We start from the raw sequence: 12,164 nt of genomic DNA on the forward strand, positions 1-12,164 counted from the left end.
ACAGAGTAAAATGCACTCAGCCAAATCTTGGGGAAGAATTCCTCTGCATTTTATATGTTGAGATTTGGCAACAACTCCATTTGTAAATTAGAGACTAGGAAAAAATCAATGTCCTTTAAAAGTCCAAGTTTTCTTTACATCAGAACAAAGCTCCCTCTTTGACAGACTATTCTCTAAGACACCCATATCTCTTTCCAATTATATTTCTTTTTAAGTTATTTATTTATTTATTTTAAGAGAGGAAGTGAGTGGTAGAGGGGCAAAAAGAATCCCAAGCAGGCTCCGTGCTCATCACACAGGGCTCAATCCCACAAACCATGAGATCATGACCTAAGCCAAAATCAAGAGTCGGCTATTCAACCAAGTGAGCCACCCAGACACATGGCAATCATATTCAAATGGATAAAACCAGTTTTCCTTTCAGAGTCAGAGAAAGATACCATACGTTTTCACTCATATGTGGATCTTCAGAAACTTAACAGAAGACCATGGGGGAGGGGAAGGGGGAAAAAAGTTACAGAGCGAAAGAGGTAAACAATAAAAGACTCTTGAATAATGAGAACAAACTGAGGGTTGATGGTGGGGGGGAAGTGGGTGATGGGCATTAAGGAGGGCACTTGTTGGGATGAGCACTGAGTGTTGTATGGAAACCAATTTGACAATAAATTATATTTTTAAAAAAAGGAAAGAGAAGACTAAACTGTGTCATTATGTACATTTGATTTACAGTCTGACTCCAGTTTCTTATTTATAGAAGTTATTATTAGTACACTAAGATGATTACTATTAATCTATAGTTTCTCATGACATATTACCAGATCATTTGATTAGAAGAATGGATTTCCTTTCCCTTGTATGATTAGAAAATCTATGAAGGCAAGGATCGGGCAAGTTTAGTTCATTTATATCTCCAGCACCTAACCCAATGCCTGAAAATAATCGGCTTTTGAATTTTTGTTGAATGAATAAAATGTAAATCCAACGTTTTTAGTTGACATCTGAAGGTACAAAATTCAAATGCCAATGGATTATAGACACTCATTTAAATGCTGACTAAGCTCATAACTACTACAATGACAAATATCCATTACATTAAGTAGCATGAATGCTCCAAAATTCAACATGTGTTTCAAAGTCAAAATGCCCAAACCAAATTATTCCCATACCTATCCTCCAACACCTCTCCTCATGCAAATTTTCTTTCAGTGAATGCCACCAAGTCAAACAACTAGAAATTATCTTAGATTCCTTCCTTTTTCTCATCTTTCAGAATTATTCCAAAGCCCTAATATTTATAGACTCTGTCAGTTCCTCTTCATCCTCACTGATACTCTATAAATTTGAACTTGCATTTCTTTCCAATCGGATCAGTAAAAAAACTAGATTAGTAAGAAAAAAAGTCTGATTCAAGCCCTACACCCTCCAAATCATTATCTAATCTGCATCCAGAAAAGTATTTCTAAAAATGCTAATACGATGAAGTCTTTTTCGTTGTAAAATGCCATCAATTTCATAAAAAGTCAAAACACTCAATGTTCATAATCTAACCTCTCTCAGCTCTATTTTTACTAGAATATCTTATGCCATCTGTGGTAAGAGGTATAGATCTCATCTTGTCCTGTTTCTACTGTAAGAAATACTCTCTGCCACTGCATAGCTAATTCCTACTCCTGTGTCAAGTCTCAGTTTAAGTTTTATCTATTCAGGCAAGGCCTTCCATGACCCTGTTTCTAGACAGGCCTAAGTGAACTTTTAGTGTTTTCAACCCACCCTGTATATCCCTTTCACTAAAGCATTCTATTACATCTTTTTCCCATGAGAATATATTCCATGAGGATGAAAGTGTGGCTTTAGTTCTGAACATAAAGCCTTGGATTATAGGAGGTACACAAGTCTCTATTTAGCTAGTGAAATGGATTCTTTACAATTCTGATCGGGAGAAAAGATAAGACGACAGTAAAGTCATAAATAGTTGTAGGAATCAAGGATGCTGAATAAACAAAAGAAATCAGGTCCTTTAATACAAATTTTATCAAAGCCTTCACATTTTGTACCTCTCCAAAGGGGAAGGGATATGGTCCTTTTCCAAACACACTGAATACAGAAGTCCTCCTTTGGGGAAGCATTTCAAAAACACCTATTTTTATTTCAGATAATAAACAAGAAAGGAAGGTAAAGAGCACTCAGGTTCAAAAACACTTAACATTTTACAACCACACTTGTTTCTTTTTGTTTCTCTTTCAGTTTCAGTTGGAGCACCCCACATACAACTCTCTAATCCCATTCTCTTTATCCTATCTTCTCAGTAAGTAACCAGTATCAACAACTTGATTTTAAATAATCTCACTTTACATAAGTGGAACAATGTATTATGTATCATTCTGTAGCTTGCTTTTTCCTTTAAAAACACACTTCAAAGGTAAGAGAATTAAAAGCAAAAATGAAGTATTGGGACCTCATCAAGATAAAAAGCTTCTACACTGCAAAGGAAACAATCAACAAAACTAAAAGGCAACTGACGGAATGGGAAAAGATATCTGTAAATGACATACCGGATAAAGGGCTAGTATTCAAAATCTATAAAGAACTCACCGAACTCGACACTCAAAAAACAAATAACCCAGTGAAGAAATGGGCAGAAAACATGAATAGACACTTCTCTAAAGAAGACATCCGGATGGCCAACAGGCACATGAAAAGATGCTCAACGTCACTCCTCATCAGGGAAATACAAATCAAAACCACACTGAGATACCACCTCATCCAGTCAGAGTGGTTAAAATGAACAAATCAGGAGGCTATAGATGCTGGAGAGGATGTGGAGAAATGGGAACCCTCTTGCACTGTTGGTGGGAATGCAAACTGGTGCCGCCATTCTGGAAATCGGTGTGGAGGTTCCTCAAAAAATTCAAAATAGATCTACCCTATGACCCAGCAATAACACTGCTAGGAATTTACCTAAGGGATACAGGAGTGCTGATGCATAGAGGCACTTGTACCCCAATGTTTACAGCAGCACTTTCAACAATAGCCAAATTATGGAAAGAGCCTAAATGTCCATCAACTGATGAATGGATAAAGAAGTTGTGGTTTATATATACAAGGGAATACTACTTGGCAAAGAGAAAGAATGGAATATGGCCTTTTGTAGCAACATGGATGCAACTGGAGAGTGTTATGCTAAGTCATACAGAGAAAGAGAGATACCATATGTTTTCACTCTTATGTGCATCCTGAGAAACTTAACAGAAGACCATGGGGAGGGGATGTGGGGGAAAAAAGTTACAGAGAGGGAAGGAGGCAAACCATAAGATAAACTGAGGGTTGATGGGGGGTGGGAGGGAGGGAGGAGAAAGTGGGTGATGGGCATTGAGGAAGGCACCTGTTGGGATGAGCACTGAGTGTTGTATGGAAATCAATTTGATAATAAATTTCCTATTAAAAAAATAAAAATAAAAAAAAAGAAAATGCATTTCTGAAATATATCCATAATGGTGCCTAGAGCTCTAGTTCAATCACTATAAAGAATTTAAGTGTTCCAATATACCACATTTTATTTATCAATTGTCCTTTTCATAAACATTTAGGGTTTTTTTAAATTTTTTGCTGTTACAAACAAAACAGCAATAAAAATTCTGCATTTGCCTCCTTTATATATACCAAAATTTCTCTAGAGGTTACATCTAGGAATTGAATTGCTTTTCTTCAAAGTAATTTTTTTCTTCAATAAAAAAATAAAGAAAAAAAAGTGGCTTCCACATTGTAGGTACTCCTTATATATTTACCAAATGAATGCAAAATGAATAGGTCATTCAACTTTTCTTAATACTGCCAAATTTTTCTCCAAAGGGGTTATTTCATATTTATACTCAGAGCAGTTGGCACTCTAGTGCCTTACTGACTCTTAGCATCTTCCATCCTTTTAATGTTACTCAATCTGATGAGTGTGACAAGTGTTTTACACTGTTACAGCCAAAATTTTATTCTCTCATCCTCAGTACTTTATTTGAATGGGCTCTTATTTCCTATCACATGTTCTAATTGATTATTACTGCTATACAGAAGGCTGATTTTTTTTTTTAATGTTTATTTTCTCTCTAGGAATTGTGCCCAATGAACACTTTCATTAGTTCTAATGGTCTACAAAGACCATTTATCCCAAAATTTCTACAAAGACAATTATGTATTCTGTGAATATAAATAATATTATATCTCCCTTACCTACATAAGGAACTTCTCTCTTGTTCCTAATGCACCAAGAGTTATTGTTCATCACAAGCATCACCTAAATTTTATCAAATGCTTTTTCTAAACATTTCACATCAGTTCAGATAAGGCTCGGTTCCCGCTTCCATTTGGTATATTATAGTAAAAGATTTGCTAATACTAAACTATCCTTGCATTTGTAAGATAAAACCTCTAGGTCTTAAAAATGTATTGACCTCAAATTGTTAATATTTTTATTTAATTTTCTACTACTTTTTCTATTTAACTTCCATTTCAACTTTAATTATCTTTCTTCCTAAGTACTTTTAGATTTGCTGTTTCTTCTAGTTTCTACTGCATTTGCTAATATTAATACATTTAAGACAGTATATTTATTTAAGTAGTACTTTAGCTGGTCCCACTATTTTTACTAGCAGTACTTTCACTAACATTCACTCAACTCTGTATATTTCCTCTTTATCACATGAATTACTTAAAAGTAACTTTTTACATTTGTAAGTATAATTTAGAAGGGGAATTTATTTTTTGTATTTCATTATTACATGTACTGGAGTCAGACAATAGGATCAAGTATTCCTTGATGAAGTATTTCAAGATTTTCTTTTAATCCTCCCTGTTCTGCGGTTTTACTATACTATTAAGAGCTATGTAATTATTTTCACTTACCTTGCTCACTTCTGAGAACAAACTCTAATCTAGATCTGAGGAAATATGTCAAAGAAATTTTTCCAAAATTATCTCTTCAAAAAACAATGTCTTTTCTATTCCCTTTGACTTCCTCCTCTGGCATATTCTGGAACCCTTCACAGCTGCTGTTTCCTATTTACTTCTCTGGGCTACATTATAAATGAATGCCTAATGAAGGTCAATTCCTGAATTCTACATTTGATGGCATCCATTTCCTTCAGCAAAACTAATTTACTAAATCTACCCCCTTTTTGTGTTACATACAATTTCTTCTTTCATCTCTCCAGTATCTTAAATATACTTATTTATTTCTTTTACTACTCATCCCTCTCCATCTAAAGTTTTTGTGATCACCTCTGCTCATTGTGGTCACTCCACTGCAGAACTAGATCATATAATGTGGGCTTAGAACTTCCTGCTCTAGGGTAATATTGTGAATTTTTAAAGACCCAGTCACCGTAAGTGAAGCAGACATTTCAATCCAGGTCCTGGTTTTAAGAACTGTCTGCCTTCTCCCTTTCTTTAGCCCTTGATTTCCCATTAATGAGGTTTTAGAGCAAGTTATTAACCAAATGAAGACCCTCCTGAGTATTAAAAAGGTCTCTACTATTAATAACTACATAGACAATAAGCATAAACTAGGGGTTTGAAAGGTATCCTGAGATATATGATCACCCTAAACAGAAGCTTCAGCTTATGTGGCAGTTATCAGTGGCTTTCTTCAGACTCCTTTGCAACTGTAGAGAGTCATGTTAGGCCCTGGCTTCATGTAATTAGCCTGACTCTATTCCTCTATGTTTCATGAAACATTTTTATTCCTTTTAACACACAAGAACCAAACTCTTGGCTACAAGTACCTGCTTCTCTACACTAAACCCAATACTATTTATCATTATATGTTATCTTCTACGTTAAGCACAGAAACATTTAGTTTCTAAACTCATTAATGTCTGCATTCTTTTTTTAAATTTATCTATCATTACTTTCTGTTTGAAATGAGGTAATAAACAGCAAGATTAGTGTGCTACTTTCAACAAAAGAATCTTATCAATTTTTTTAAACATGTATTCCCTTTATTCAGCAACTACTTTCAGTAATTTGTTACAAAAACACTCCCACATGCAGATTTCAGGAGGATATAGAAGGATTCAAAGAAGTACTATTTTTAATAGAATAAAACTATTCTAGTTTATATGGATAGTAAATTAGTTTTAGTACTGTAGTTTGTACCTTACTTATTTTTTAAGAATAAAGCAACCCAAATAAAAACTGTTTAAATAAATCATGGCCAAGCCATGTTAAGAAACAGTATACAAACATTAAAAATTACAAAGTAGGGGCGCCTGGGTGGCGCAGTCGGTTAAGCGTCCGACTTCAACCAGGTCACGATCTCGCGGTCCGTGAGTTCGAGCCCCACGTCGGGCTCTGGGCTGATGGCTCGGAGCCTGTTTCCGATTCTGTGTCTCCCTCTCTCTCTGCCCCTCCCCCGTTCATGCTCTGTCTCTCTCTGTCCCAAAAATAAATAAACATTGAAAACAAAAATTACAAAAAAAAAAAAATTACAAAGTAAATTCACAGAGTAAAAAAAATCCCACAATAGAATGCTGAATGAAAAATAAAAATCACAGAAGTTTGTAGATTAATTTGAACATAGCTAGGAAACAAAAATATAATATGAATAATAAAAAATTATACCAAAGTAAAAAATGTTTGAGGCAGAGGTCAAGGAAGAATAGAGACAAAAAGTTGAAAAGGTGGGTTAAAACCAAATTATGGAAATCATTAGTGTCTGAACTACTTATCTTTACCTTTCACAAAATGTGGGTTCAAAAGAATTTAAGCAAAGATTGTTAGTATGAAGTAGCGTTAGGGAAGAGTAAGAAGAATAAAAAATACAGGGGCGCCTGGGTGGCGCAGTCGGTTAAGCGTCCGACTTCAGCCAGGTCACGATCTCGCGGTCCGTGAGTTCGAGCCCCGCGTCAGGCTCTGGGCTGATGGCTCAGAGCCTGGAGCCTGTTTCCGATTCTGTGTCTCCCTCTCTCTCTGCCCCTCCCCCGTTCATGCTCTGTCTCTCTGTCCCAAAAATAAATAAACGTTTAAAAATAAATAAATAAATCAAAAATACAGAACTCTGGACAAAAATGAAAAATTTGTTTTAGTTCCTGTTTTGTTTCAAATACTAGGCCAGATTTTATTGACATTAAATTTCAAGGATTTTGGGGGCGCATGGTTGGCTCAGTCGGTTAAGCATCCAACTTCGGCTCAGGTCATAATCTCACGGTATGTGGGTTCCAGTACTGCACTGCACTCTGTGCTGACAGCTCAGAGCCTGGAACCTGCTTCAGATTTTGTGTCTCCTTCTCTCTGTCTGCCCCTCCCCCTGCTTGTGCTCGTTGTCTCTCAAAAATAAACAAACATTTAAATATTAAAGATGTTTTCATATTTTTAAAAAGCTGGTATTGACCTTTAATACTATATACATTAAAAGTATCTTTATATATACAAATATCTTGCAAAATAAAGTTTTACGTGAAAAAAATGAAAGCAAAGTACAGAAATGCAATGTTTAAATTTACACATAAAAATAAACGTCCTTCATTTTTCTACTTGTGTTTCCACCTAAAGGTGGAAAGCCATAAGGCAGATCTCAAAAATAAAACATCTATTATTTTTAAATCTTATTTATGTAACTTACAGTTTGTTCATTCCTTCAGATAACTGGAAGTTCAGTGTTTCTTTTACCATTAGCATCATCACACTATTCCACCTCCCTCCCTTCCCACACAAATTCCAAGACTCCTGATCATATCAATCTGGTAACATACATAAAAAGCAGTAAAGACTAAACTCCCTTAACGCAAAAGGATATACAGGGAGAAAATAAAAAGTATACTAAATAAAAAGTTGTAAGAGTAAATCTGTTTCATAAATTACCTAATTTAAAAAGAAATTTTAATGTTTATTTTTGAGAGAGAGTGTGAGCTAGGGAGGAACAGAGAGAGATAGAGACACAGAATCTGAAGCAGGCTCCAGGCTCTGAGCTGTGAGCACAGAGCCCAACACAGGGCTCGAACTCATGAACCGTGAGATTATGACCTGAGCCAAAGTCAGACACTAAACTGACTGAGTCACTCGGGCACCCCCATAAATTACCTAATTTTAAAGAAATTAAAAATGAAGTATCAAAAATGAGCAAATAGTGAATAAAAATATATAACTTTTATCAATCACTGGTGATCAAAGAAATGCAAATTATTCTGGATTACAATTTTCACGTATGTTATCAAATAATTCCTAAATTTAAGTGTTGCTAGGCACACTTCTGGTGAAAGATACACCAGTAAAATTTTGGGGGGAGTAATATGATATTTATCACACAGTTAAGAAATACCCTTTCACCAAATTACTTTACCTCTAGTGTTTTAAAATGAAAAAAAGAGGGGCTCCTGGGTGGCTCAGTTGGGTAAGCGTCTGACTTCGGCTCAGGTCATGATGTCTCAGTTTATGAGTTCGAGTCCCACATTGGGCTTTGTGCTCACAGCTCAGAGCCTGGAGCCTGCTTCAGATTCTGTGTCTCCCTCTCTCTCTGCCCCTCCCCTGGCTTGCACTCTGTGTGTCTCTCTCTCTCTCTCTCTCTCTCTCTCTCTCTCTCTCTCAAAAATAAACCTTAAAAATATTTTTTTAAGTAAATAAATAAAATGAAAAAAGATCTGAAGACATAAATACGAACAATGAATAAATTCTGTAACAGTAAAAAAAATGTAAGGACGTACTAAAAGAATAGTAAAATAAGGTTTATCCTTATAATGAATTAGTTAGAAGTCAATAAATAAGAGCTTTTGCAGAATATTTAATATTTGTTAATGAGAGAGGAGAGAGTAAGAAGGTTATAAAATCACATACACACATAAAATAATCATGAACTATTAATTGTGGTTATTCCTAGTTCACTACATAAGAATTCTATTTTATAGCCTTTTTTCTTTTAAATATTGTTCAATACACATATGTTACTTATATTAAGTGAAATTCTAAAAAATAGACTACAGCAATAAATCTTCTCTTAGGCAGCTATCATATGCAAGTCATTTTACTCAGTACACTGTAATCGAAAGTGCGTCTTACCATTAAACAAAATGCCTTTTGACAGTGTTTACAAAACAAGTAAAACAAAGACAAACTTAAACTTCTTAATTATACCATCAGCAGGAATATATAAAACATCACTTAACAGGTTCCACATAGATTAGTGACTATATTGCTTTGTAAATAAAACAAAAATACTTAAAATTTACCTGCATTGCACTTTTCCCCAATTTCACCACTTCAAATAGTGTGACAGGCTCCCCTTCACCATTCTGTTGAGGGTGCCCATTAGCTCTTCCACGGCCTGTTCCTCTAACAGTAGCTTCAATTCTACTCTTCTCTCCTGGAGATTTTCGAGGTTTCTTGTTTGTAGACTGAATAAAAGATGAGGAAAAAATTCAATTAAATACAGGTACACTTTTCTTTTATGCAAAGTACCGGTGAAAGGTACTAAGAACTACTACACATAAGAGACTTAATTCCTGACCAAAGGAAGCTTTACAATTTGTTTTCCGTAAATTAAAGTGCAAATGGTAGTTTAAGCTATATAAGACAGGAAAATTTATAAAAAGATTTAGTGTTTTACACAACAATAATGCCAATGCTGAAGATTTTAATCACGCCCTCTTTTGACATCTCCCTCTTTATACTTTCAATTCTTTCCTGTTTCTTCAGAAACTTTATTCAATAAAACATTGCTTGGAAATACTGTATATTCAACTTCTCTCTCTACAGAGGTCCTCAAATATTTCTTATCTAGTCATGTAACAAATATATAGTGAACATACTTACAACTATTCTAGGTACTAGAAATTCAACAATAAATTAAACAAATATTCCTGCCTGACAGAATTTATTCTTCAATTAACATCACATCCCATCCCATGTTCCCATCCCCCAATTTTTCAAAAAAAAAGTCAACATCAGCTATACCCACCTTATCTATGTCACACCTTTCAGCCAAGGGTAATTTGAGATAACTGGCCACAGTCACTAATATCATTCCCATAAATTTCATTCATATATAAACTCATCACAGTTGCTGCTTCACCAAACTTACCAATGAAAATAGTGTTGCTAAATGTAACAGACATGTCTTGAAACTCTTTCAACAAGCCACATGATTTCATCCTCTCCTTTCAGATATCTTTTCCCTCCCTATCTGTCTTACCTGTTAGGGTTACCTTGGGTCTCTATTTAACACCTTTTTTCTCAATCTTTATACTCATTTTTGAGGGACTTAATTCATTCTCACAATAGCCTGTTTCAGTTATCAAATTATAAAGTTATCCCTCATCTCCAAATCTACCCTTATTTGTCCCACAGTGTGATCCTGGAGCTGGACCCTGTAAACATTTTTCTTATCTGCTGCAGTGTTTGACTTTGTAACTAGAGGGCATTGGAGGAACACTACAAAGTATGGCATGTAGAGACTTCCCTCCCTACTTAAAGTATGTGCTCCCTTCACTTTCTATTCTTGTATTCTTCATAGTACTCTTTTAACTTCTCTTAGTTAACAGTCTTACAGCCATTTTTGTGTGTGGATTAATACACAATAAATTTACTATTTATTTTTAAGTATATCATTTTAGAACAGTTTTAGATTTACAAAAAAAACTGACGACAGTACAGAACATTTCCAAATACATCATATCCACTTACCCTTATTATTACCTCCTTACCACTTGTATGGTACATCTGATACAGATAGTGAACAAATACTGATAGATTAACAAAAGCCCACACTTAGTTCAGATTTTCTTAGGTTTTTGCCTTATGACCTTTTTATGTTCCAGAATTGCATCCAGGATACCGTATTACATTTATGTCACGTCTCCCTAAGCTCCTGTTGGCTTTGACAGGCTTTCCCTGGTTTTATGGTGACTTTGACAGTTTTGAGGATTACTGGTCAGGTGTTTAAACAACGTTCCTCAACTAGGTTTTGTCTGATGTTTTTCTCATCACTACATTGGGCTTGAGGGTTTTAAGAGGAAGATGTAAGAGATAAAGTGTTATTTTTATGACCTCATATCAAAGGTATATACTACCATAATGATTTCTTACTGTAAATGTTGACCTTAATCATTTGACTGAGGCGATATTTGTTAGATTTCCCCACTGTAAAGTTACTTTCCCTCCTCTTTCCAATGTACCTTTGAAAGAAAGACAGTATGTGCATCCCACATTTAAGGGGCAGGGAGTTATACTCTACCTTCTTGGGTGGAGGGGGAGGGTAGTATTTACACAAATTACTTAGGAATTTTTAGTATGGGATTTTTGTTCTCACTCATTTATTCAATTATTTAAAGTAATGGACTCATCAAAATTTATTTTATACTTTGGGGTATACTTCAACACTTTTATTCTGTTGCTCAGCCTGTTTCAGCTCTGACCACTGGGAAATCTTTCATGGCTCCTGCATTCATTTCACATATTCTCATCTATGTGTGTCTTACTGTTTACCTTCTGGCAGCACAATATTCTGCAGGCTCATCTTGTATATCCCCTTCCTCAATTTTATTATTTTTTTTTAATTTTTTTTTTAACGTTTTTATTTATTTTTGAGACAGAGAGACAGAGCATGAACGGGGGAGGGGCAGAGAGAGAAGGAGACACAGAATCGGAAGCAGGCTCCAGGCCCTGAGCCATCAGCCCAGAGCCCAACGCGGGGCTCGAACCCACGGACCGTGAGATCGTGACCTGGCTGAAGTCGGACGCCTAACCGACTGCGCCACCCAGGCGCCCCTCCCCTTCCTCAATTTTAGAACCAACCAATATTCCAAGGAGCTCTGGTTCCTTTTACCGGAGAATGACATTAGAGATGAAGATCTGGGCTAGGTTTTGCTCCTTGATACTGTGTCCTTCTTCTAGGCTCTTAAGCAGACAAAGAAATACATGTTCCACAGACATACACATAACTATAAATATCTCGGTATGTAATGACTTATTATCTATGTTAAATATCTCTGTATGTAATGATATATTATCTATGTTAAGCTAAATATAAATTCATATTGGTATGTCCACCTCTAATCCATTACCATATGTATGCATCTTCTGCATTACTAATCAATATGGTCCCGCCTCAATAGTGAGAAACCTGGTGCCCACTGGTATACAAATGTAATAGTATTAGAGCTGTTAAATCATACCCCAACAGAAAC

The 12,164-nt window shown here is 35.4% G+C and overlaps 1 protein-coding gene across 2 annotated transcripts in view; it reads right to left on the reverse strand.

Annotated features, from left to right (window-relative positions):
- The window catches only part of STAG1 (STAG1 cohesin complex component), a 410,134-nt gene that overhangs the window by 259,873 nt on the left and 138,097 nt on the right, over positions 1 to 12,164 (reverse strand). Inside the window, exons 1-2 of one of the 2 annotated variants that reach the window (XM_040480256.1) lie at positions 11,773 to 11,900; positions 9,210 to 9,374 (exon numbers count right to left, since the gene is read on the reverse strand). In XM_040480256.1, coding sequence (XP_040336190.1) covers positions 9,210 to 9,215 — 6 coding nt within the window. In that variant the 5' untranslated portion in view covers positions 9,216 to 9,374; positions 11,773 to 11,900. Of the gene's footprint in view, positions 1 to 9,209; positions 9,375 to 11,772; positions 11,901 to 12,164 lie in introns of those variants that run through there. The other variant, XM_040480255.1, reaches the window with a different exon arrangement.

Source organism: Herpailurus yagouaroundi, unplaced genomic scaffold (assembly GCF_014898765.1).
Source record: "Herpailurus yagouaroundi ecotype Mexico unplaced genomic scaffold, PumYag 159, whole genome shotgun sequence".
Classification (NCBI taxonomy): Eukaryota; Metazoa; Chordata; class Mammalia; order Carnivora; family Felidae; genus Herpailurus; species Herpailurus yagouaroundi.